A 27366-nucleotide genomic window follows, 5' to 3' on the forward strand; every position below is an offset into this window, starting at 1 on the left:
AGTTTTTTGTTGTTGATTGGTCCGGGTGTCAGTTCAAAGACTGCAGGAACACTGAGGTTCCCGGTTGCCATTTCCTCACAAGTTTAATTTTTGCCCTCATTTTTAGGATCATTCTTAAGTGACTGTGCTCCAAAAGCTCATTCCTCTGTGAATAGAGATTTGCCTTTTGGAGTTTCTTCTCCTCCCATCCCGTTCTCTCCTGATGCTGACACCCCATCACCCTCCTTGTGCAGGTGGAAGAAAATTTTTTAAAAAGCAGCTTTGTGTCCACTTGCCCCTCCCCTTGCTTGCTCTGGCTGAGTTGGGAAACAAAAGACAGGAAATAAAGCACTCTCTAGCCTTGTGTTCCTGCAATGCCAGCTGCAGCTTCACACAACCACCACTCCCCCCCCCATCAAGCAGGAAGGAGACAGGAGACTGGCAATTGGGACAAAATACAGTGCAGAAGGCACGGACTTAGTGGGACCTATTTCTGATTGGGGGGAAAAGAAAAGCTGCATGTCTGTTGGAAGATCCAGCTTCAAATCAATTAGAATTTGGCAGGATTGAGAACGAGGGTGAAATGTGAATACAGAAAAGGCCCCTGAAGGAGAGCAAATCCTTAGATATTCAGCGAATAAGTAGTGTGACTACAGCTATGCAGAAGTGAGGAAAAATTCACCAGGATCTGCGTGTAAATCAGAGTCAGGTGCAGATGGCTTCTCTGAACCGGGCTTTTAAAGCTAATTGGGCTTGTTAAAGATCTTTAAGGTGGAAGAAGACTCACAGAGGACCTTGAGTATTCTGTAGAAGCACTAGCAACCACAACTTTCTGGGCTGGAACCCAAGAGACATGGATCTCAGCTCTATCATGCAGAAATTACCAAAGACATACTGCTGCTCCACCCTTTATATCTCCACAATGAAAATGGTGACTTTTACTTAAAATAAATCAAAGCTAGGAATCCAGAGGAACTAGTAGATCATAGCAATACATGAAGCTGCCTTACATCAAATCCTACTGGCAATGGCTTTCCAGAGTCTCAGGCAGAGGTCTTTCACATTTTAAACTGGAGATGACAGGGACTGAACCTGTCACATTCTGCACCTAAAGCAGATGTTCTACCTCTGAGCTGTGTTCCCTCCCCAAATAGATCAGTATGGTACTATAGGGAGCTAGCAATCAATTTTATTTATGTGGTCATAGACAAAAGTACAAGTACAAAAGAGATAAAAAAGAACTTTTAATACTTTAAGAAAAGCATTAGAATCAATTAATAGGTATATTAAAATTAAACTAAAATATTTTAACAGGAAAATTAAGAATTTAAAAGGTTGAAAAATCAGATTCTAAGACTTAATATATCAGCTCTTCTTCCGGCTACTTTGAATCACAAAGGCACAGAATTTCACCTTCCAGAGGGAAGTCTGATGCTTTTCATCCAGAAATGTTTTGGTTTGCTCTTCATCAGTTTGAGACTGCATCGCATCTATGCGTGAGCAAATAGGATTAGCAACTGCCGATTAAAAGAAAAAACCCTGAAGCAACACCAGGGAGGAGAAGAAAACTTCCATGGAGATGCGACATTGATCCCCAACAATGCCTGATTTCCCAGCCTGAGCAAGAGAACTAGAGAATGATTAAACATGTGGAAGCTGCCTCAGGCTCTCTGGTAACGTTGCTCCAGATGACTGCAATTCAACAAATTTCCAGGAATTTCTCCACGCGGGATTGGTTACCCAGCAGTAGCAGCAGTAGGAGGAAAGCCACTGTGCGAATCGAGCCTCAGAGGCCAGCGTGGCGGCTACAAACCAGGCCAGCAGGAGGTGGCCCCCTTCGTGGCGGGGTCAGACTGACACCTCTCTGGCCAGCGGATGGCACGCGGACCCCGGCGCAACCACGCCCACCTCTTCGCCCGCCCCATGGGAAGCCCCGCCTCCTCGGGGAAGGGGCGTGGCTGGAAGGGCGAGGGTAACCCGGTCGCTCTCTTCCTTCGTCGGTCCGAAGGCTCGTGGGCTTCTCGCGCGGCCCTTCGCAACGACCACGTCACTCGGTTCCCGCGTTCGGAGGGAGGGAGCGGTGTGACGCACGAGCGGCGCGGGAGGAAGGCGTTTAAGGCGCTGAGCGGCAACGCCAACGGTTTCCTCTCCGCCTCGTGCCGCCGCGGACGTCTCGTGCCCCTTGGCCGCCATGCGCTCCTGCCGACCCCCCGCTCCCCTGGGCCTCGCCGTGCTGCTCGTTGCCGCCGCCTCCTGCCTCGCCCTCCTGGACGGAGGCGCTGCGCCGGGGGACGAAGGTGAGGGCTGGGCTGGGCTAGGGGGAGGGGGAGGTCGCCCGGGAGGGAAGGAGGGGGAGGGGAAGGGGCTGGGCCGGCGTGCTCCGCCGAGGCTCCCGGGAAACGGCAAGGCGGCTGCACGGGGGTCGGGGCGCTGCGCTTCAGGTGCTACCCTGACGGGCCTGGATCGCTCCCGAGGAAGCGGCCCCGGGGGATGGGGGGCGGAAGAGGGGGGCTCACCGGCACTGACGGGGCCACCGTCCCTGGCCTCATGCGGCGCTTCTCTCCTCCAGTTCCGGCCCGGGGCGGGTCACAGTCGCGCTATTCGCGGGGGTGGGCGAAATGGGGGGGGGGGTTCGGCGGCGCGCGGAAAAGCAAAACACGCCTTTCCCCCCCGTGCTGCGGTTCGGCAGCTTAGCCGTGTTAGCCGCAATTACAACTTTAGAAAATCGTGTGAGCCAGCCCAACTGGCCTTTTAGAAAGATTAGAAGAGAGGCTTTGCCCTTGGCAAGTAGGGGGACTGGGGCAGCCGAGGCAAGGGCCCCTCCTCTTGCTAGGTGGCAGATATGGGGGGGGGGGTCGGGACACGCAAGGTTAGTGATGCTGTGTTGTTTGCTGTGGTTACCAAAAGGGTTTGGTTCTCCAAAAATGAAACCTGGGCTGTAGCAGTGAGGATGGTGCTAGAACCTGTGTCATTCTGATGTGTTTTAATGGAGGCCCCAGGCTGATAGTTGAATTCTGGTGGTTGGTGTTCATACTACCTGCTGCCATTAACTTCGAAAGCTCAGGAATATTCTAATAAAGAAAAACATACCTCGTCTTAAGTAAAACTGGCTGTGTCTCCTGCTCTGGTGATGTAAGACCATTTACCAGATTTGCATTAATCCAAAGAATAAAGTGCTTGGATTTGCTGCTCAAAAGCCTGGTTCTTTGCAGACTGGGAGCTATATTGAATGGAGTCTTAAGGCTTTAATCACCAACTTGACTGTCTTCCCTCATCTGTTGGAGGAACTGTAATATTTTATAGTTCACACAATTTTTTATGTTAAAAAAATAAAAACCGTTTCAGTTCACATAATGTGCTTCCACATAACAGTGGGTACAGTAGTCTCAAATACTACTATTTAAGCTACTGATTTTTTGTTTGTGTATGTGTCCCCTCCCCCATTTTTCCTTTTCAGCTGATTGCATAAACCATAGGAGCTGTGATTCCTGTCTTAATAGTACCTTAAACTCTAGCTGTATATGGCTTCAGTGCAAAGGTAACATTTTTCAGATTCCTTGAACTCTGTTTTTTTTGTAAATGTTACTTCCGGAAATCTCTAACATATTAGGCATCTGCTTGGCAGGCAGACATGCACAGAATCTATGATTTCTAAGAATATGTATTTGCTTCCCCTTAATTCCTTAAGTGTGCATGATAGGCTTTGATACTTTATTGTGTATTGGTAACCTTGGTCACTGATGACCAGATCTTAAAATCCAAAAAGTTGGTTTTATCCAACTTTCAAGTAAAACTAAGGCACCTGAGATAACCTGATTGAACTTGATAAAACAATGCTATCACTGCAAATTTCTGGCCAGGCTCTTTCAGAATTAGTTTATCTGGGCCAGGACTACTGTTTAAAACTCAACCGCATCTTGTATGTAGTCTTGTAGATTTTTTGTCAGCTTTTTAAAACTGAAAGTAAGTTGTGAAAATTGGAGGCAGTGGCTGTTCAGACCATCTTTTTTCTGTTCAAAGCCAACCTCTTTTTTTTGGGGGGGGGTCAATCATTGGGAAAAATATGAGGGTAATTATATGTTTGAAAAAAGCTTCTATGTGACCTTAGCATATAATTTTGGTTTTTGGTTTTTGCTATCTGAAATGTAGGAAAAATAGGAAAGTAACAGCTTTGTTGTAAAATTATGCAGTCACATAGGATTAGCATCATATTTGCAGATTGGATTAAACTTTTATAACATAAAGAATACAGAGGTCTTCAGTAGCATACTGACATGCATATTACATCCTTTTAATAATTAAGGACAAATTTTGTCACACTTAAATTGAATGTATTTTTCAGAACAAGTTATATACATCTTAACTTTTACTGTTGAGAATCCCCTGAAACATTTTTCAGGCTTTGAGAAACCCCAGAAGTGGCACAGTTGTACAGAATATGGTTGGAAAGCATAGCTATGTACATGTCAACCCCCTCCAGGCCCATCATTGGGTATTTGGGGGAGGGAGGTAAAATGACTATATGGTCATTTCAGAAAAATGTTTAATAAATGTAAAAAATATATTTAAAATAATTAACTCCCACCCATTCTGGAAACTGTTCCATGGTCATCAAGAAACCCATGGCTTCATGAAACCCTGGTTGAGAAAGCCTGATCTACTGTATACACAGAAATGTATAGTTATTTAATATTGTAAATCATCATACATAAAAATATTCATTGTTACATATTATGCCTGTTAGATGAGTAACAGCAGGTTTACTTGACAAAGGGAGCTTTGAGTTGCAGAAGCTTGCGCTCCAAAAATCTAGTTGGTTGCTAATGTGCTACAGGACTCAAATTTGGCTGTTCTCCTATATGCCGGCATGGCTAATCTCTGAAACGAACTTGCGTAACAGCATTTTACAGTCCAAAAAGACAAAATCCTTCATTTCAATACCCCCCCCTCCAAAAAAAAATTCCTTGAGCAGTGGGACAGTAAAAACAGGAAGTTTGACCAGCACTTAATCCTGCTGTGCTTCAGAATCTATTGGGTGGGGCTTAACAACTATCAGAGGAAAGTAGGCATAAACTATATTATGCTCTATAACGTCAGGTGTAGGCTTACATGATTAAATAATTCCCCACCAGAACCACTCCTACACAGTCATTCTCAAGGGAGCATTCTGGGAGAAGCATTCTAGCTTGATAAATACATGTGGATGAATTGTTTTATACTAGGCTTGGGCGCTTCAGCATCCAAAGCAGCCAGCGTCACGGGGGTGGGGAGATGCAGGCATCGATGCACACGCAGGCGCTGAGCTCTGCACCTGTTTGCATGTGTGCTGGTTGATGCCCGCGCCTCCCCTTCATTGCAGCAGGGCACTGGGTGCTTTGGCCACAAGTGGCCGCTTTGGACGCTGAAGCGCCCAACCCTGTATTTATACTATATGTAGGAACATTTACCTGCATGCACCTCTACATGCTGGCAGCTTGGAAAGATGAAATCTAGACTTTTTATTGCTTCACTGAGGATGAAGCCTACACTATATTGAAATTATGGTGACACATCTGTCACTAACTTAGTTGGTATGATTCTCCAGTGTGCAGGGAAACTGCTGCATAAGTGTCTGTAGAGGAAGTTTAGATCTAAGACAAGAAGAGGTTTTGAAGAAACTTCAAAGTATTATTATTATTATTTCATAACCGCCTCCCCCTGAAGGTTTGAAGCAGTTTACAGCTTATATAAAAACCCCAACAAAAAAAGAAGCTATATGCTGTGCAAAAGTCAGCTTGTAGAGAAACAGGCTAGTTAAAGGAAGTGAAATCAAGTAGACGAAGGAGCCATCAGGAACAAGTAGGCAGGCAAAGAAGTTTTGAAGGCTAGAGGCCAGGTCATTTTAGAAGAAAGAAAAAAACTGATAGCAGCTCCATTGGCCTCAAAGTAAAATCCAGACAAAGCCAAAAAACAATCTACATAATACCTTTTATTAAAACCCACCAAATGAGCTGTTCCTTTAAGATGACACGGGAATTTTGTGATTTGTAGCTGTTGTTGGTGCTGCAGTGTCTGCTGTGAGAAACTAGTAGTGCTGTTTTGAAGAGACAGCAAGGGCCGTGAACCAAAAGAATGGGATCTAAATTAACCTGAGCTGCAGCCTTTTGTTTTTCTTGGGAATGACTTTGAATTCTGCTTGTTGAGCAGAGTTAAAAGTAGCAGGCTAACCTTTACCTGCCCTGTAAAGTCTAAGGAAAGTGGTGCTCTTAGCTTTTAAAAACTAGTAACTATTGTTTAGCATGGGGTCATATGCATTTTTTTGAGCTTCCCGAACAGTTTGTCTTTACATCTTAGCTATTGTGTACAAACTTTTTTGCAGGTGCTTAGGGTTGATGGAAGGATTTGATCTCTAGTCTAACAGCATTCTGGTTAGCAACTACCCTTAAGCCATCTGTTCTTAAAAACAGCATTTTGGCTGAACCAGAGGTTTGTTCTAGTGTAGGGAAAATAGAATACCCAAGTGGGGCAATATTTCTAGAGGAGTAGGAAATATTCCTCAAAGCTGCCCATAGACAACATATCTTTCTAAATGCTTTGTTTTCATTATTTAAATTATAAACTGAATATTATTCTTGGCAGAAGAGAGTCAGTCCCGATGTAAAAATCAAACAAATGAACAGGAAAATTGTACAGTTTATAAAGGTCAAGAGCAGTGCTTGGGTAAGTATTTAAATACTTATATGTGCTGTAGCATGTTTAAATACTAATAGATGAACCAGCAATTATCATACTTTCCAAAGTCCATCTGCTTTTCATACCATATTTCCCTTCTAAATGTGGCAGTAGAACATATAGCAAGGCCCCAAGTACTGTTCAGCAGCACCCTATCCATGTTCTAGGCAGTCCTTCAAGCAAGTTTATATTGAATCACAGGTTGAACAGTTTACAAATACTCAAAGGCTCCATTTGACTGATTTATCCACACTACTAAGGATAGGGTATCCTGACTGTTTAACCTCTCTGGAAGTTGCCTTGCTCTGTCACTATTGCAGATGTGTTGATAGGCCTGATAAGCATCACTTGTTATTTAAGAGCCTTGTATTTGGTGGACATCTTCATTTTACTGTGTACTAAACCATGATCCACTCTGTACTACTCCATGTGGCCTTATAAGTCTCATTTCATTGTCTGATGAAATGTGCTGTGCACATGAAAGCTTACACTGTGAATAAAACTTCATTTGGACTTAAACATGCCTTTGGACTCAAACTTTATTTAGTTATCATTGTGTTTTCCTAGAAGAGTCAGCAGCTTTGATGTGGGTGTGGGGAGTAGTACCATGTTTCTTTCTAATGCAGAGTGAGGGATGTAGGGGGGGGATGAGAAAGGAAGGAATGTTGATTGTTTTCCCATCCAGAATAAAGGTTTGTGTTGACATGTACCTCTACACAAGAAAAAGGAGAGAAGCTGCTGTAGTAACTTTGAAAGGAAGGATAAAGAAGTAGAGAGCTATTTCTAATTGCTTGGAGAGTGAGTGGATAGTCCTTGGTGATCTACTGGCCACCTGTTTTACATTATGTCTTCACAATTTCTGGGGCAGGGATGGCTACTGATATTAAACATGGGTCTTCCAATTTCTTCTAAAGTATTTTTCTTATACTTCAAAACTTTTAGTTACTCCTATCAATGGCACAACTAGTGCGCCTCCCGGAAACATAACCACCATTCCTATCCCAGGTAAAGAAATTATTTGCTTCATAACCTAGCTTTAAGCAATGCTATTAACTCCTCTGTTAAGCACACTGGACGAGCCCTTCCCCAGCTGTCATTCTGCCCTAGAATTGCGTGGTCCATTCTCAGTGAAATGTTGAATGCAACACACTTGAGTAATAGGCTGTACAAGTGGTAACCCGTAAGGGATTTTGTCAGGCCCAATAGGCATGAAATGAAAAATAATAGAGGGAGGGAGCATCAGCAAAGTTGCAAAAAAACAGCTGAGAAGTAGCTCTTTGGAGCGGTCCTTTTAAAATTAACTGCCCAACAGATCCTGTCAAGCAACCATTCCTGTGAGCAGAACTCTCCTCCCCCACACTGTTTTGTAGGCTGCCTTCTATAGTCTCGAAGTCCCCCTTGTTTAAAGGGACTGTAGAAGGCAGCCCTCAGTTATCTGAGCAACAGGAACAATCTGCTGCAGCCCTTCAGATGTTGTTCAAGTTTGCTGGTAATTCCCAAATATATCTGAAAAAAAAATTGGGTTCTCTGAAATCACCCCCAGATACAATTGGGATGCCAAAATATACTGGGAAAATACCAATAAGATGTTTTTCAGGTATATTTTCAGTTCAGGTAGATCTGGATGCCGTATTAAGGGCTGAGCAGACTAATTTTTCTCTTTCTCCCATGTAGATCAAATGCTCTCTGGTTCTAGGAGTTGTGAAATGTTAACTTTGTGGTTTGGGGCTATATATTCTTAGTTTTTAAATTTCAGATACCCAGGAAGTCTCCTCAAAGCATGGAGAAATTCCTGCCTTGTCTGTGGGTTGGTCCTTTTCTCAGTCCTGCTGATATGTGAGACCATCAGGGTTGCTATTAGAAAAACTGATACTTAGTATGTAACTCATTTACTTGTGTTTGTATTCCATTAATATATGCAGAGATTTCTTAGTATGTTTCAACTTAATGTTACTTTTGAAAACAGGTAATGCAACACATACCTCTTCACCCAAAGTAACAACTACTACTGCTAATGCTACAGTAACCACTACACCAGGTACTTTTTTATTTATATCAATATCATATTAAGGCAAAGCTGTCCTGTATTATATGGAAGTAAAACTTTATTGTGTTATCAGACAAACTTTTTATAGACTTAGTTTCGTACGCTGCTGTTTATTTAGGCTCATTTCCAGTCTTTTTTTCTACCTGTAGCACTGTGGAATAGCAAGATAGAAAGATCCAGGAGTTACTGCAGTTCTTTTCTGAGGTCTATGTGCTTTCATTAGCAGAGCTGTTCCTGGATCTGAATTGGTAGAAGGGCTGCTACAACATGGGGCTGGGATTTTATAAAGTGAAAACAGGATTTATAAAGCAATATAATTTAACCGATTTCTAATAAATAAATCTTTATTTGACAGGCACGCAACCATCCCGCAAATCCACGTTTGATGCTTCCAGCTTTATTGGTGGGATTGTCCTTGTATTGGGTCTTCAAGCAGTAATATTCTTCCTGTATAAATTTTGCAAGTCCAAAGATCAAAACTACCATACACTCTAGGATGTTGCTTTTTAGTGGACTCAGAGCTCAACATCTGTGGTTAGCTGAATCAAAACATCTTTATTCCTTATAGAAGACTGCAATTCAAAATATTCTTAATCTCAAGAGGACTTCCTTAAAAGAATATTTTTGCAATATGCTTGGAAGAAGGTTGTGTGAATTATGTCTTAATCTGCAAGAATACTCACAATATTCTGCATGAACCTCTTTTGGCTGTGTTAAGTTACTTTTGTGGCTGCTGCTGTGGAACTTTTTTGCTCTACCTGACAGGCCAAATGCAGATTTGTGTTCAATGGCAGCAGTGTCTCAGTAGATAATTGCAGTGATTAAATAGCCTTAGTTTTAGTATCCCCTTACAATGTTATTAAAATGTGAACTACTGATGACTTGGCATAAAACACTATTTGTGTGAAAACTATGGCTTATATAGTGTATTGCTGGGAGATTGGGACAGATTTGTCAAGTAGTAGATATTATCTCTTCTCCCCCTTTTTATGGAAGCCCATATTTTTCTATATTGGATGATAACTGAAGGAAAACTGCATCTATAAAGGAGCTCTAGGAAGAAGTTGGTGAACAGAGGATGCCTTTTTCGTTTGTGTGTAGGGGAGGAAGACCAGTGCCTTAATGACTAGGCTGCAGACTAAAATGCTTGTGAAATCTTATTTGAAGTACAGTGAATGTCTTTTGACTTTCAGTATATTTTTTTCAGTAGATACAAACTTGAGAAAATTAAGCTCATCCTTAATTTTAAAGAAAGCAGATATGGAAAGAGACAGCTGTTTTCTTTGTTCACATGCTACTTCTGTTGCCATGCTTTCATAGCCTTTAAATGAGTTGCCTTGGAAGGTACTATTAGCATTCTCTCTGTCGAGAGTACTACTTTCATTTGGTACCCTTAGTGCTTACAGTGGTTATTTCAAAGTTACTGTAATTTTTGATGGATTTGTAACTAAAACACTTGGTAATCTGTCCCCATAAAGCAATACAGTTAAGCAGATATAGCACTTGGAGCTACTTTAGCTTGAGATCAGTGTTTGTGTTTTTTGCAGGTTCTTATGAACATCATTTAAAATGGTAGAAATTCAGTTTACAGGTTCACTGTTAAGTGCTGCTCCTGGATGAGCCCTTGTGAAATTAAAGGTTACATAGGAAGCTGAATTTGCTCAATAGCAATATCTGGGTTTATAGCTGATTATGGGGAATATTTATTATGTCTCTAGCCCTTCTAGTTTAAATAGTATTCACTTCAATAATGTTGCATAAAAATTGTTTATAAGAATACATAGCAGATAGTACTGTAACTTAAACTTTCAGGCAAATGTACTCACAATAAAACAAGACAATCAGCTCAGGTGTACGGAACAGTAAATTGACCAGCCACATGTTTTGAATCAGGTGATATTTATGGCCTTACAACAGTGACTTAATCTCGTTCCCTATCCCTTACAGTTCATAAATTTAAACTGAGAATCTCCACATAGGATAAAATATAGTAGGTCTAAGTATAAACTAATGCACTTCTAAAAGGGTGGCAGTTGTTGGTATGGAGAATGTGTACCCTTAAGAAGCATATCCATAAGAGGAGTAGATTCCTGAAAGCAATTAATGTTGATTCCTTACTGGCTCTTACTTTATTTTGTAAGCTTACAGCAGAAGGGTTTGAGACAAAAACAGTGCCACAGAGCTTCACAACAGTTGACCCAGGAATAATTGCTGTTCAAAAAACAACAAACAGCCATCTGTTCTGTCCTGCTCTTAAAATTATGACTCCTATTTTAAGTGCCTTAAATTTGCGTAATGATTGGCCTCATGTCTGAAGAAATGTGAGGAGGGGAATCTTAGTCAATAAACTTGTCCCAGTGCCAGCAGTTGCTCTTTTCCAAGGACTTTAGGAAATTCAGGTGCCACTCCTCCTATTCAGGAAGTTTGCATTTTCTACTTGGCTAGCATATAGCTGTGTGTGTAGTATTCAGGATAACTTTCTTCATGCAGAGGCATAAATACTTGATTAACTAGACCATGTTTAATAAGCAGCTTATCAAAATTCAAGCTGAGACTGAAGGGTCACCATTTATCTTTGGTTGCGTGTTTAGTTTGCAGTTTTGGAAACTGGCTAACTTGCCAATACCTAGGAAAACTTTCACAGCATCTGTTTCCTGTTTAAAGTATATGGTTTTAAAGAATATTTTGAAAACCTGTCTATGTTGAACAGTTAAACCTTTCTAAAGCAGTAAATTGTGACTTTCAGGCTTTATCTGGATTGTGTCAAAACCCCAGGTGTGCAAGTATATTGCATCAGAAATTGAATGTTCAGACATTACTGTATTGCATATGTGTTGTCTTCAGTAGAAGAAATGCAAACTTATAATCACAAAACCAAAAATAATAAATGATTGCTAAAGTGTTTTTGTGCATCTGTCCATAATTTTTTTCTTGGGTATGTGCTGAATGTGCCAAAAGGTTATGTAAACATTTTGATACATTTTTCGTTTCTAAAATATTTTGATTGTAGTGTTTTTAGCTGTAGCAAAATAATACAATTTTAAAATAATGCTGGATACTCCAGCGTTTATTTTTCTTCCAGTATGACATAGAAAAAGATAAGAAAGAAATACAGAAATAAAGCAAAACAAACCCATCAAATTTTGAACCCATGGACCAATAGTACTACCACATAACAGTTAATACAATGTTTTACTGACTATCCATATAGTCTCTGTAGAAATGCCATAATTCTATAAAATCTGTGGATTTGCCATTGTCCAAGCTAGTTAGTTTAGCCATCTCAGATAGCTCTGCAAGTATATCTAACCAGTCAGTTATCTTCAGTATCTACGGATGTCTCCAAACTTTTGCTATGACAATTCTTGCTTGAAATTGTGGCATGGAAGATAAATTCTTCATTCTTTGGGGGAATATTATGTGGCATCACACTTAACAGCATGTAATCAGGATACATAGGAAATTTAGTATTTAACATCATCTAATATATTTGTATCCAAATTTCCTTTTTTTACATCATATATGACAAAAAGATCCAACTTTTCCCTTACATCTCCAACACTTAGCATATTCTTTAGACATTTTGCTGATTAGGTGTAACATACCATCTGTAAAACATTTTCTCTTGGTGGCTGATGTTTCACCGTTTTACCCCACAACTGTTCCCATTTGTCCAATGAAATATTACAGTAAAGGTTCTGCATCCATTTAATCATAAAATCTTCAACCTGTTCAGTTTCAGTCTTTTAATAAGAGCGTATATATTTGCCCCTGTAGGTGAGGTTTAGCTTGAAATACATTTTCAAACTCAGTAAAGGTCCAGTGTTGACAGACTCTTGAAACTCAACTACTGTTCTTAAAAGCTGTGGCCGGGTTAGGCCTTGTTCATGGTAAGTGTGCCCTGTGTACATGTGATTTAAGCTGCTGCAAGCCTCGGAGGAAAACGAAAAAGATGCATCATGTTGTATCATAGCCTAATGCAATTTTGCACTGCCTGCATGAAAACAGCCTCGACATACTGTGAGCAGGTGAACCTTGGTAGTTAATAAGTGGCAGATTTCTTTTAAACTCTGGGCTGGAACAAAAATACTAACAGGTTGTACAACTACAGATTCCTTTTGCAGTACCAATCAATACAAATTTCTCCAGCTGCAGTACCTTTTACTTACGAATATGGCTGCCCTTGTGAACAGCTCTGAGAGTTCTTTTCAGAAAACTTCATAGGTTGGATAGAATGTGCTTTTTCTGTAAGATTTGGCAAGAGGGCATCCACTACTCTGTTTCTCCATCCACTGGGTACCTGGCAATATAAATCTGTATTACATCAGTGTATTCATGAACAAAATACTAAAGGTCTTGAGGTTTGGCCCCTGAAAACTGCAGAAGCTGACATAGTAATATTATTAGATTAGAAGAATATAGGTGGTATTTCCCAGAAAGAAGGGCAAAGGGCAAAGCAACTAAGGCTGCTCCCATGCAGAAGTAATTTTCTGTAGCTCTAGGTGCCGTGTTTTCAGTGGGAACTGAGTATCACATGAAAAAGTTTTCCCTGCATTCTTAACCCAGACTTCTCTGTGGCTGCAATTTGCCTCCTGTTGCAGACTCACATTTAAGTGCATGTTACAGTGATACAGCTCGAATGTTTTCACAATATATTCCCAAAGAGTCTCTAACTCTTTGGATTGCAGAGTTATTAAAAGACATGTACACAATGTTTTTGCTTATAATTTCACAACCAAACTAAAAGTGAAAGGAACAAGTACACTGTTGCTATGGATTATTATAATGTGTAAAGCTATATGCCTCTGATGCTGATTTTTGGTCAAGTCCAAAAATGGTGGAACAAAATGGTAGCCATGGGAACTGAGGCAATAAAAATGGCACCAGTGTGGATAAGACCTGAAACATTTTTCACTTACGTGCCCAAAGGTGCTTTGACTGCAATCTTTCACATAAAAATTGTACTAAATCACATTTGGGAAAGATAGTAGCAAAGCAGAGGAAAATGTGGAAAACATGCTCCTGAAAACTGCTGCTATAAGAAAGTCAAAAGCCGAACAAAACATCCATTTGGGAATAGCGTAACAGGTACTTTTGAAGGGGTTGTGTTTAATTTGTACTAAATATCTAATACTGCTAATCCATTAAATGCATATGCTTATAAAAGCATAAGTATATGCTGTTCACTTTGTCATGCAGAGATTCATGCTGACATTTTCTTCTCCAAAAATGATTCCTACTCACTGTTTTAGGTCGTTGATTCGCTTCATTTGCACTGTTGATGCCATGCATAGAGCCAGTGGTCAAAAAGCGCTGCTTAAAATCCCTGGTTAATTTGAATGTTGATACTCCTGTGTTCTGAATCCATGAAGCAGAGCCTAAAACATAAATAACAATACTTCTAAGGGCCATTATAGTTTGGCTTAACTATAACTTCCACGGAAGTTGGTTAGAAATCACAAAATGAGCAGAAAAGCTAATCACAACTTGCTAGATATTTTCAACATTGCTTTCCTATGAGAATGCAGAAAACAGGCCGCTTTAGACAAGTAGTGGGAAGAAGTAAGAAGTCAAACTATGATGACCCCTTTATTGAGGATGGAGGGGATAAGAGACAACCTAGATAAAGCTATCTTTGTGCACATCTAGGGGTTTTCCCTGATGTACTTTGTCTCCCTTTTCTACTTTGTCCCTCTGTGCTGCTTTTGCTTATCTGCATGGGGGCTAGGAATGTGATAGCGTGGGATGGTTTCTGTTAGAAGTTTTGGAGCAAGATAATTCATGGAACAGAATTCAGAATGTTTCACTTACGAAGCATTCTGAAGAATATTTTGTCATAGAGCAAAGCATAAGGGGTAAGAATCAATGTAAATAAGTATGGGAATGCTGAGGTATGCTACTGTGTTCCCATCTGCAAGTGATATCTGAGACTACAGGAATGGAAAAGGTTCACGGTATTTCGCCTAGTTAGGCTATTCCTTAGATGCTGCCTGCTTGCTTTCTTTTCAAGGATGCTTTAGGCTGACCTTGTTTTGAGCAGGGAGTTGGACTAGGCGGCCTGTATGACCTCTTCCAACTCTATGATTCTATTTTTCCTCCTTCCCTCTTCCAGGAGATAGCCCTGGAACAGCTGAAATAATCATGGTAATTCTTTACGGAATACTTATATTCTGATAGTACTCCTTTGCATAGAAGAATGCCAGTTCCCCTTAAGGACTTAATTATAACCTTTCCCCCAAATACCCAAGCAAGGTGGTTGGGATCTGAATGAAAATGGAACCAACCAAAATCTGGTTGCATAAGCACAGCTTACATAACTCAAGCATGGACTGGACATTTGCCACTGAGACTTGCATTGATTTTTGGAAAATAAAGTGCATACGATTACTGATCAGCTTGAGAACCCCCTGTTCAAAATCTTTTAAGCAAATCATGTAATGAGGAACAGGCCTCCTTTAGCAGCAGGTTGCCTGTCACTGCTTATTGGTTGTGCAACAAACATCTGGAGGAAGTGTTAGGATAATATCCATCATCACATTTCTTTGCAGGAATGGGCTCCATGGCAGACAAGTTGGTATGAACACTTTCCTGAATAAAGGAGGTTTAATGGTATAAATCAGTTACTTTCACATTTCCTTGTTTAAAGGTAATGTAAAGGTATCCCCTGTACAAGCACTGGGTCATGTCTGACTCTTGGGGTGACGCCCTCTAGCGTTTTCATGGCAGACTCAATACGGGGTGGTTTGCCAGTGCCTTCCCCAGTCATGACCGTTTACCCCCCCAGCAAGCTGGGTACTCATTTTACCGACCTCGGAAGGATGGAAAGCTGGGTCAACCTTGAGCCAGCTGCTGGGATCGAACTCCCAGCCTCATGGGCAGAGCTTTCAGACTGCATGTCTGCTGCCTTACCACTCTCCACCACAAGAGGCCCTGTTTACATAACTGCAATTTTCATCATGGAGCTTGGGATTTTGAGAAACACATGCTCATGCTAAAGAACTGGAGCTGATGCAGTGAATTTAGTATTTTGTTACCTGGAAACGAGAGATTGATGCTGCTGGCACTGTGTGACAGAATAGGAGACCTCATTTTCAGACCTGTAAAAGTAATACCACGTGTTAATCTGTGAGGGAAAAAAAACACATACAGAACATTACAAATTCAGGTAAATTTTAAGTGAGCACTGTTTTCATGTCTCAACCCTTATTTTTCCTATGCACAAGACACAACGAGGAATTAAAATGCACCATCTTATTGAAAGAAGATGTGAACAAATAATTTCTGGGTTATAATGACTGGCCTTCCACCCTTACTGTGAACTGTGCAGAGTTACTCCAATCTAAATGTGTTGTGTGTTTTCCTCACTATTTTAGTAACTGAGGAAATCTTGGACTCAAAATATCCCTGACCATGCAGCTGGTTCTCGTGGGGGGGGGGGGGGGGCAGAGGAATGGTCTAGGTATGCCTGGAGAAAACCAGTAGGGTAGGAGAGAAAAACGGCTGAAACAGAAATGCCCTCAATGCCTGTCAGATCTGGCTCTTCGCTCCCAGCGGAAGACGGCTTGGCCCTCCGGCGGAACGGGGGAGGAGATGGATATTAGACAAGTTGAGTGAGAGGTCGCCATCCATTCTGCTATTTGCTATTGTGCTGTAATGGATGTTTTATGGGGTTTTATTGTATTTTTACTGTTTTTATCTTGTGTAAACCGCTGCGAGACCAAAGGAAGAGGTATAAAACCAATGACAGTATAAAAATAAAATAAAAAAATAAAAAAATAAAGGATCAGCTGTTCTCATTTCTGCATAAGACTGCAGCCTCCCACAGCCACTGTTGAGTTAAAACATAACGGACAGATATCCCTACAACAGCCTGATCTGTAGTTCAGGCTAATATACAACTACATTCATACCTGCAGAGAAGTTTCTCTGGGATACTGTAGCTTCTATGTCATAAAGCTGACTCTGAAGCTGGTCTACCCTCTGGAAGGCATCCAGTTTTAAACTGCGCTCCTGGATCAGTTGGGTTCTTATCTAAAAAAAGACATTTTAATGCAAATAAAACCATTCTAAACCCCCTCTACTGCATGGTTCTATTAAGCATAGAGTGGAAAAAGGAACATGAAACTGCTAACCTTCCACATGAAAGATTCACTTATTTTAAAGGCTTCTTTATAAAGCTCTGTATAGAGCAGCCAGGCAGATTTTTAAAATAAACTAACAGTATATTAATGCTGGTATATATTTTACTGAACTCAGTTTCTTTGTTTTGTTATTAGACACTGGAAAGTTGTTTATGAACTTACTTGGTGAATTTCCTTTTTCACTTTTTTTTCTTGAAAATGTCTTATCTTTGATGATTTCTCAGCTTCTGCTGACAGGGACTGCAGTCTCAGTTCTCTCTCTCCCAGATCCTTCAGCATCTTTTCCAAGTTGCCTGTCTTAATCTGATTGAGTTTCTGCCCTCTGTGGACTTCTTGGTTCACCCGGTGCTCTGCCTCTTGTAGCAAGTGGTCCTATACAGGTCAAGCAACAAATTATGTACAAGTCTACTGTAATGTGAGAGAAGATGTACTTATCAGTATTAATTTATTTCCAAATTTATATCACATATTTTCTCTTGCCCTGACTGCTCTTTAGAAGGCCAGATCCTGAAGATGAAACTCAAATACTTTGGCCACCTCATGAGAAGGAAGGACTCCCTGGAGAAGAGCCTAATGCTGGGAGTGATCGAGGGCAAAAGAAGAAGGGGACGACAGAGAATGAGGTGGCTGGATGGAGTCACTGAAGCAGTCGGTGCAAACTTAAATGGACTCCAGGGAATGGTAGAGGACAGGAAGGCCTGGAGGATGTCGTGCATGGGTCGGACACGACTTTGCACATAACAACAACAACAAATTTTCTCTAACGTGATTCCCAGGCAATTTATATCCTAAAGTAAGCATATCAGAGGTCAGGATCATTGTTTAAAAATACCAGGGGATAATCTAAAATTCAGAATTTATACAATGACCAGAGGAAATAAAAAAATGACTACCTCCCCACTTTAAATACGATAAATATAATATAATGGATTAAACGTGGCATATACATGCATATTTTGATGTCGTGCATTTTCCAGTATTAACATAACCAAACAATTGTTACTAAATTGGTGAAGTATGCAAAGAAACCAAACCATAATACTTTTAGGAATTTGCTTATTTTCTCCCTCTTTTACACAATTAGTTCAAAATTAAATCCTGCTAAAACAGGTCAGAGCTGCAAGTGAGATTTCCTGGACAGGGAAACTGAGATTCATATCATCTCAGGGCAGGAGAGGGGAGACAATGAGTATGCACTTACTATCTCAGAATTGTGTGCACATTTATTTGTTCTGTATGTTTGCAAAGGGTGTGTGTGTGTGTGTGCATGTGTGCTGGAGGGACCAAGTAAAGTGCTTTGCCCTGGCCCAAATGTTGGTAGGTATGTAAGCAGCAGATTGTTTGTAAAAATCTGCAAAGTAAATTTGGTATACAGAATGTCATCTTTCCTTTTGTTACATTGCAGATGGTTTAAATTTTTAAAAGATGGTGATACAAATTAATCTCGTCACTGAAATGTAAGCAGTCATGGCAAACCTAACAAAGAGAAGTATCAGTTTAACAATGATATAGTATATGGTATATCTGAAGGAGCATCTCCTTGTTAATTAAGATTTCTAAATTTTTTAATGAGTGTCCTTGTAGCAGGACAGCATGTTTTATTTTATTATTTTTAATTTATTACTGAATGTATACCCCACCCCTCCCAACAAGTTGGTTCGGGGTGGCTTACAGAATAAAAAGGGCTCAGTGGCCCGAATACAATAAAACAATAAAATAAACAACCTCCTCCCTACATTAGCCATAAAACAATGTAGCAGCAACAAGATAGCATTCAAAAAATGTAAAAATACCTCCCCATAACTCTTCCTCCCCTGCCACCCATATCCTGCCCATAATGGCATGCAATGTATAACCAGGCTGTCATATGTGCTAGCCATGCATCTAAGCTTGGCAGACTGACATAGGGCAGGATTCACAGATCGATCAACCCCGGAGTCTTCCCCAGACTCAACCAAATGCCTGGCAGAAGAGCTCGGTCTTACAGGCCCAGTAGAACACTGATGGCTCTGTCAGGGCCCTCAACTCTTCCGGGAGATCATTCCACCAGGCTGGGGCAAGAGCCAAAAAGGCCTGGCCCTGGTCAAGGCCAGGCAGACATCCCGGGTAACCGGGACCACCAGGAGATTCATACCCACAGAGCGAAGCGCTCTACGGGCTGCATAGGTAGATGAGCAATCCCTCAGATAGGCAGGATCCAGGCCGCGTATAGCCTTAAAGGTTAAAACCAAACCTTGAACTAGATCTGGAAACAGACAGGTAACCAGTGCAGATTATGCAGCACAGGCTGGATATGGACCCTCCAAGAAGTTCTAGTGAGGACCCTCACAGCCATGTTTTATACAAGCTGTAATTTCTGGGTCAAGGCCAAGGGTAGGCCCCCATAGAGCGAGTTACAGAAGTCTAATCTGGAGGTGACTGTTACCTGGATCACTGTGGCCAGGTGGTCTGGGGACTGGTAGGGTGCTAGTAGCCGGGCTTGGCATAGATGGAAAAACGCCGACTGAGCTACGTTCGTAACCTGAGCCTCCATCGAAAGGGAAGCATCAAGAATCACACCCAAATTCCTGGCCGCTCATGCCAGTGTTAACTGCACCCCATCCAGGCATGGGAGATGTGCTGCCTGCTCCTGCCCCTTCCCATTCAGCCACAGGACCTCCATCTTGGAGGGGTTGAGTTTCAGGCGACTCTGCCTGAACCTTCTTCCAAACAGCTGGCAAATGTATCCGCAGGTAGTCTTGCTGACCATCCAGCAGAAGATAGACCCCAGCCCAAAGCCCCAGAGCAGCTGGGCTAGAGGATGAATATAGATGTTTAAAAGTCCAGGGGAGAGAATCATTCCCTGCGGAACCCCACATGGGAGCACCACAGGGACCAACCATTCCTCCCCCACCGCACCCTCTGTGTCCGGTTCTGGAGAAAGGAGACCAACCATTTCAAGGCGGTACCCCTAATCCCAGCCATGGCCAACAACTCATGGTCAATAACTTCAAAAGCGGCCAACAGATTGAGTAAAATGAGGATGGCCAATTTGCCCCAGCTGTTGACAGTTTAAATTTGCAAAGAGGAACACAGCAATAGTTCTGTTATGAAAACAATTTTGTTAAGAAAGAAAGATGAGAAAGGCCTGTCTGGTTGTCTAAATTCTGTTGTGGAAGTGTGCTCAAAGAAGCAGGAAGTCTTCAAATGCGCCAATCAGTACATTGGAGGAAATTATTTTAAAAATATCAGGAAGTTCCTGATCTAGCTATGCTAAATATACATATCTGTAGGATTTTCTTCATATGCCGCTGAATTATGTACACTATACAGATATTGCATATTCCAACACTATATGCGCCTGATTTCTAACTTAATCTTAACATCTACCTTGTAAGTCTTTAACTTCTAGGGTGCACCTATTACTGAAATCTATACTGGGATATTGCAGTATTGGCCATTGTATTCTCAATCCCTTTCCTAATAATCCATAACACAGTTTGCCTTTTTCACTGCTCAGCACTACAACTCTCTTTCTCCCTATCAGTCTCAGCAAGTTCAGACACCATTAGCCTACACTGGAAGTTGGGATTTTTTGTTCCATGTCCATCACCTTACACGAAACATATTGTTGCCCACTCACCCAGGTTGTGGGGGTCATCTTAAAGCTCTTCACAGGGGAATCAAAGTGTCCTCGAGGGATTGGGAACCCCATGGTCTTCCGAGAACATATCATGGGGGCCCCTGTACCCACAGGGAATACAAGGGCTGGGACGCCTACCTTTATTTTAGAAAACACTGACAACAGAGCCTTCTGTCTTTCCCCAGACCTTTGATCAGAGTTTGCAAACTTAACATAGAGTTACCATCATGAATGTGGCACAACAAAATTTGAGTTCAATGGCACTTGTAAAAGGTGCCATTGGACTCAAATTTTGTTGTGCGACTTCAGACCAACACAGCTATCCGCTTGAATCAGTCATGAATGTAGGTTAGATAAAAATTACAAGGCGAAATATGTTCAGCCACACCTTAATAAAAAAAAAGAACTTGATTTTCGTGGAGAAAATTGCATTGACGTCAACGGTACCAAGGAAATAAGGGAATTCCATTTTTTCTATCTAGAATGGGTCATGGCAAAGTTGAGTAGCAAACCTGTTTGTCAAGCTGTTGCTTCAACCTTTTATTTTCTGCTTGAGATTGTGCCAGAGCATTCCTGGCAGCCTTCAATTGTTGATGAAATAGAATGACTTGTTGTTCTGCCATCATCTTGTATTTCAGACATTCTTTTTTGTTTTGAATGGCTTCCTACAAGAGCAAAAACAGGACGGAAAATAGTGAATTAATGGCCACAAACATCTCTGCAGAGATAACTCTGGCTGCCCTGTAATTAGGAACCTTTGTGTCCTTTTGTACTTACTGTGAAAAGAACAAGGATCGTAAAGTATACATTATTTCAGTTTCTGTGCTCTTTCTAGATTTTTTAAAAAAGCTAATTATATATAGTGTTCCCTTAGGTAATGGTTTTCATGTTCTTTGAGTATATGTTCTATGAATGGATTCTTATTATGTAATTGTTACATGTAGTGGTATGCAAAGAAATATATTACTCCCTCCTCCTAGCTTCAGCAAGGACTTGGAATTCCTCAATCATTAACATGTTAGCTCTCTTAGTTGGGGCTTCCTCTCCCCCCCCTCAAAGGAGTTAGCTAGCTGTATTATTCTTGATTTAAATTTCAGATAATTATATATTACACTATACTTTCCTCCATTTCATGGCTCCTGACTCTGCTGTGTTCTCCTCTTCAGCCTTTTTCAACTTTTTTACCTTTGAGAAACCCTGGAAACATTCTTCAGGCTTCAAGAAATCTCAGAAGTGGCATAATTGTGCAGAATATGGCTGGGTGGCTTAGCTGTGTACATCCCTACCTTGGGACCTTCCCATCCCCTCCAGGCCCATTGGCCATTGGGGGAGGGGCAGATCAACATAACCATATATGGTCATAAAGTAAAGGTAAAGGTATCCCCTGTGCAAGCACTGGGTCATGTCTGACCCTTGGGGTGACACCCTCAACCTTTTTCATGGCAGACTTAATACGGGGTGGTTTGCCAGTGCCTTCCCCAGTCATTACCCTTTACCCCCCAGCAAGCTGGGTACTCATTTTACCAACCTCAGAAGGATGGAAGGCTGAGTCAACCTTGAGCCGGCTGCTGGGATCGAACTGCCAGCCTCATGGTCAGAGCTTCAGACAGCATGTCAGCTGCCTTGCCACCCTGTGCCACAAGAGGCTCTATATATATGGTCATATCACCTGATAAAAGATTTAAATAAATTAATAATTCCCACCCATTCAGGAAACCCTTCCAGAGCCATCAAGAAACCCTGATTGAGAAAGCCTGCTCTACATAAATGACTGTATAGCGAGGATCCACTTAGTATACCAATGGAAATGGTCTTTAATCAACAAGCATTTGCCTTGGAATAAAATTATGTTGGTCTTTAAAGTGCTACAAGACTTCTGATTATTTTTAAGTGCTGGGTTGATCTATGAAACCATTTATTAAGGGGGGGAATGTCTCCAAAGCTTGACTTAAACATGATGCTGGGAAACCCATGACACTTTGTACTTGTACGATGTCTTATTTAAAGTTAGCTGCTACTCAAGCAAAGTGTGCTCTGCACACTGGAGCTCTGTAGGCTGGAAAGACGTTGCACCGGCAGCTGTTTTGCTTGGGGAAGCATATGAGATACTATAAAAGTATGAAATGGCAGCACTGAGTTTTCAACTCATCCAGCATCATATTTAAATGAGGCATAACAGACATGGTGTGATCACTTCACAACCACAGCACCTGCCCAACAGTTAAATTTGTAGAAGACGGCCGCAGTTTGCCATCCGGTGTGCTGTCTAAGCCTAAGCGCAACAGTGTCATGACAAATCAGGATCTGCCTAATTTGCCCACCAATACAGGTAAGGCATATTCCTTACTCCATAGTCCCCCATCTCAAAGTAATCAATATTTAAATATTGTAATCCTGGGAATGAGTGGACTGAAGTGGACTGGATTAGGACATTTTCAGTCAGAAAATTAGAAAAATTCTTACTCAGAAAATAACAAACAGGAGAAATGGAGTTGCTCTAATAGTGAGACTAGAGGTAGCACAAGCAATCGGGCCATAAAGCAAAGTATGAGCAAAGAATAAATAAGACTTCCTGGAAAGCCTATCAACATAACCATCACTTAAGTGTATGCCAAAATACAGATGTTTAAGAGGAAGAAATTCAAAGCTTTTATGCAATTGCCCAGGAAGAAATTGATGTATTGATAATCTTAGTTGGCTGGTACATAAAAGTGGGGAACAAAACAGGATCAAATATTTTTGGAAAATTTGGACAAGGAGCATGAAATGAAGCAGGAGAGCAACTCAGAATTCTGTGATAGAAAGCAACTTCTTCATTGCTGTTGGGACTTTCGGACTTGACTTGGTTCTTGGTCCCTCCAGAAAAATAGAGCTGTAGAGTATCAGACTGTTTGCAGTTATTGGTTACCTTTGTAGATGAGGCACAGATACAGACACTTTGAGGTTTAAATAGACTAATCTTTACTTGAAAGGAATATTTACTGGAAATATACAGAAATATTTATTATATTAATTTGCTTTAGTCTCCATACTGAAGCAGTGCACAAAAGCTTTTAGTTACGAAAGCAACACATTGCAAGTCCCTAAGCAGCACTACATGTCACACATCAGTAGATGGAAATAGCTGAGAGCCTTATGCAGTCTGCTCCTTGCAAAGCACACACTTTTACTGCTCTTCCTGAAGAAATAAGTAGTGGGTGCGAACCCAGCTTAAACAAAGGGAATCCCAGCCATGTGTTTAGTACTTTTCCACTGCACCCTAGAATGACCATTAGGTGTCATTAAAGAGCACATAGGTACAGTTTAGCAGTCTAACAACTTGACGACAACAACCCTTCAGAGCTGACTTCACCAAATTATTTCTTGATTGCAATTTTAACAACTGCAAACATCAGGTAACCTAATGGATTATTGTATACATGGACATCATCAGATGGTCAATTCAGAAATCAAATAGATGATACTCTAGTTTATTAATAACTAGCATTATTTACTGTCATAATCTAGAATGACTTTATTTTAGCAAGCTTACTAAAGAAAAGGACTTTGTGTTGTTCTCACCTTCTCCATCTCTCTCAAGGAGGCAGATAATTTTGCTTTTTGGACTGTTTCTTTCCAGCGACTAAAGGTCTGCAGTTTGCACACCAACTCCCCTAAACGGTTGCTTTCATCCCTTAGTTCCTGCAGTTGCCCCTGCTTATAAAGAAAGATAAATCTCCATCAAGTCCCCATTTGACATATCCACTATTTCACCAACAGCTGTTTGGTTATGCAGTTTTATGTGTTAGATTTTATACTGTGGAATATTAAAAGGTGCAAGCAGAATCTAAAACTTGGGAAATAGCATATAAATAAAATACCCCTACATGAAATTGAAGCATTGTGCCTGTGACTACTCAAAGTTATCCAAAACAATGCATCTGGCTTATCATATGGAGTCTGAGTCTGAAAAATGCATTATTATTATTATTATTATTATTATTATTATTATTATTATTATTATTATTATTATTATTATTGCATTATAACACTACTAACTTGAAAGCCCGTTCCTAAGAATGGGCCTTGAAAGGGCCCCCTCCACTGGCCCCTAGCCAGGCAGCTTAAGGTGGCTTTGGGCTGCAGCTTGCAGCCAGATCAAGTGGGGCAGGCGGGGGCTGGGCAGCTCGTTATCAGGGCTGGGGCAGAGCTCCTTAGCAGGCAGTCAGCAGGCCAGGAGGCCCTCATTTGCAAGCCCTCCAGCATGACCGTTTGCCCGGGGCCCTCTCCCCTTACCTGCTGCTGGCTCCAGGCACTGAGGCATCTGAGAGCAAAGAGGCTAGAGTCCAGAGGCTGCACCCTGATTGGCCCTATCCTAACTTGGACAGCTGGGCGCGTCCCAACCCCCCAGGCTGTTTCATAAATATATAAAGGAGCAAGAATGGATAAGGATATGATGGACCTCCCCTCACACTTCCCTACACTAAGGAAACCTTTCCCCTCCAAAAATAAAATACTGTTCCTTCACTGACTGAGCTGTCTAAATACTGTGGGGTTTTGGCTGTAATTAATAAAGCTGGCTGCACCACCCCCCTGTCACTGACAGAAGATTCGGCTTTAACTCAGCCCTGGAACATTATCGGAAGGTGTAAAAGCCCCATGTTAACACCCAACAAAAGGTTTTACTTTACATAGAGGGAAAGGGTAGATGGAATGGGGAGATAAAGCCTTGTAAAATCAGTTATTATACAGTTTGTCATTCTTCATTACAGGCTTTAGAGATGTAGAGAAACTTCTTTCTCCGTTTCTGAGTTCTCACTGGGAGCCTTTTTTTCTGTGTTTATCAAAACACGTCTGTATTTTCTTTTCTTTTTTTTAGTTTTACCTGAACTCCCCTGGTTTTCTAGAAGGCAGGTACCCTCTGCTAGTCCCCCAATTTCCCTTCCTAGCTTCTCTCTGACTTCTGAGGTGTCCAAATCAAGTTTCTTTCCACACTACTACAAGGACATCCTCAACCAAGTCCCCCATTTTAACTGGGCTGGGATCCTTCTTCTCTCCCTAGAAGATTTCTCTCCCCCCCCCCTTCCTTTTGGCTTGAATTAGGAGTTATCACAACTTTGCACAAATCACTCTGCCAAATATCAAATCCAGTTCTCCCAGCTGTCAGAACTGCTTAATTCAGACTATTAGTCAAAAAATATTTTCTGACAAATTCTGAGAATAGTTATTTTTCAGCTAAAGCACAGACAGGTCTTCTCTAGATGCAGGTTCTGTCAGATTCTAAACTAACTCTTCCCTCTGGCTCTAATATCACCTCTCTCACAGCTATTGTTTGCTAAACAGAGCATTTGGAGCAGCCTGTCACTCAAACTCTCCACTTCAGTGAGGAATTAACTCTGCCCTTCCTGTTATTTCATCTCTTTTGGCCTGAGTGCTGGCTTTTACATACTACCACAATGGTGCACACATTTCATCTAAGATAGTTTTTATTCCTCCAGTTCTAGGTTAAGTCAGATATATGATCTTTTCCTTGCTTTTGTGCTATATTTACATTTTTTAGAATATCTGCTTTCTGATTCAGAATAATCTGAAGAGCTGCAGTCAAGTCCCATTTTAGGAAAACATTTCAAGTACATGTGACTGAGCCAGCAGCCAGTTCATTTGTTACTCAGTCTAATCAGAATAGATAGAATATTATACAACAGGATGACTAACTGAAAACATCTGACATAACAATACATTTAAATCATATTAGTAGACACATTTTCTTTAATATATAATAGCAAACAAGCATCCCTTTTAGTATCAATTCTTGATTGTTTTTGTTGTGTTGAACCAACTTTATCTTGTGGCATTACATGCCTCACTCGTGCCTCATGGCAGTTTCCTAATGTGTTTGCACCTGAGCATTCCTTCTGTTCCTGAAAGCCTGGCCATGAGGCATATGTACAAGCAAGACACCAAAATAGGTTTCTTCCAGCTAGAATAGGTTGGTACAAGCCTCTGCCAAATCTTTGAAGATCTGGAAGACATGAACTTTAAAATTTCTCAAAAGAAAGACACTACCAATTTTAGGAATAAGCTGTGTTCACCCGTCGGTGGGTTAATATCATTATGGAGTCCTTGGAAATGAACAAGATGTTGTTTCCTAATTACCGTAGATATGTTTCCAGTATCACTTTCCTAAACATTTTCATTTGGAGTCACTTCCATTCATCATTCAGAAAGTGCCTAAAAACCCTTAAATAAAGTAATATCAAATTTGTACTGTCTGTGGTTTCCTAACTTCTCTCAGTGCTAAATCTTGAAAATTGTCTGCTCACTTTTCTGCAACATAAATTCAAAAAATCTCTCACACTTAGGCTTACTTGAACCAAATGTTTTTTGAGTCCACTGTTGTCTTTAGTGGAGCCAAATTTCTTCTTCAGATGAATAATTTTGTTCACTCCATCTCTTCTCACCTCACTGATGATCTCAAACATGTGTCGACTGATGCTTAAGCGATACTCATCGAGTTTTCCCTGAAACCACAACCAGAGATTAGAATTATTTATGTAAATGTATGTGAACTAAAAGAGCCTCTTGTGGCGCAGAGTGGTAAGGCAGCTGTCTGAAAGCTTTGCCCATAAGGCTGGGAGTTCAATCCCAGCAGCCGGCTCAAGGTTGACTCAGCCCTCCATCCTTCCGAGGTCGGTAAAATGAGTACCCAGTTTGCTGGGGGGTAAACGGTCATGACTGGGGAAGGCACTGGCAAACCACCCCGTATTGAGTCTGCCATGAAAATGCTAGAGGGCGTCACCCCAAGGGTCAGACATGACTCGGTGCTTGCACAGGGGATACCTTTACCTTTACCTTTATGTGAACTAAAAGGAAGGCATGCAATTCTA

General features: G+C 41.2%; 2 protein-coding genes across 9 annotated transcripts in view; one reads left to right on the forward strand and one right to left on the reverse strand.

The window, feature by feature from the left end:
* The first annotated feature begins 1869 nt into the window (after window positions 1-1869).
* Window positions 1870-11641, forward strand: CD164 (CD164 molecule). The gene is made up of 6 exons (XM_077302477.1): window positions 1870-2276; window positions 3437-3517; window positions 6598-6678; window positions 7633-7695; window positions 8657-8728; window positions 9093-11641. Exons 1-6 carry the CDS (start codon window positions 2171-2173, stop codon window positions 9230-9232), a joined length of 543 nt encoding a protein of 180 aa, XP_077158592.1. The 5' UTR covers window positions 1870-2170; the 3' UTR covers window positions 9233-11641.
* A 208-nt stretch (window positions 11642-11849) lies between these two features.
* LOC143819972 (uncharacterized) overlaps window positions 11850-27366 on the reverse strand; it is a 103666-nt gene continuing 88149 nt past the window's right edge. For 4 of the 8 annotated variants that reach the window (XM_077302310.1, XM_077302283.1, XM_077302273.1 and 1 more), the window contains 8 exons: window positions 26836-27000; window positions 24062-24193; window positions 21013-21165; window positions 17041-17250; window positions 16648-16768; window positions 15772-15834; window positions 13982-14115; window positions 11850-13037 (listed from right to left, as the gene is read on the reverse strand). In XM_077302310.1, the coding sequence (XP_077158425.1) occupies window positions 12903-13037; window positions 13982-14115; window positions 15772-15834; window positions 16648-16768; window positions 17041-17250; window positions 21013-21165; window positions 24062-24193; window positions 26836-27000 (1113 nt within the window). In that variant the 3' untranslated portion in view covers window positions 11850-12902. Of the gene's footprint in view, window positions 13038-13981; window positions 14116-15771; window positions 15835-16647; window positions 16769-17040; window positions 17251-21012; window positions 21166-24061; window positions 24197-26835; window positions 27001-27366 lie in introns of all 8 variants that reach the window. The other 4 variants (XM_077302324.1, XM_077302317.1, XM_077302300.1 and 1 more) reach the window with 4 other exon arrangements.

Source organism: Paroedura picta, chromosome 1 (assembly GCF_049243985.1).
Source record: "Paroedura picta isolate Pp20150507F chromosome 1, Ppicta_v3.0, whole genome shotgun sequence".
Taxonomy (NCBI): Eukaryota; Metazoa; Chordata; class Lepidosauria; order Squamata; family Gekkonidae; genus Paroedura; species Paroedura picta.

Excerpts from the sequence above, each read along its gene's own strand:
- CD164 (XM_077302477.1), top strand. The coding sequence starts at position 2,171 with ATGCGCTCCTGCCGACCCCCCGCTCCCCTGGGCCTCGCCGTGCTGCTC. Across the intron at positions 7,696-8,656 it reads AACCACCATTCCTATCCCAG|GTAATGCAACACATACCTCT; the intron begins GTAAAGAAATTA and ends TTTTGAAAACAG. Across the intron at positions 8,729-9,092 it reads TACAGTAACCACTACACCAG|GCACGCAACCATCCCGCAAA; the intron begins GTACTTTTTTAT and ends TTTATTTGACAG.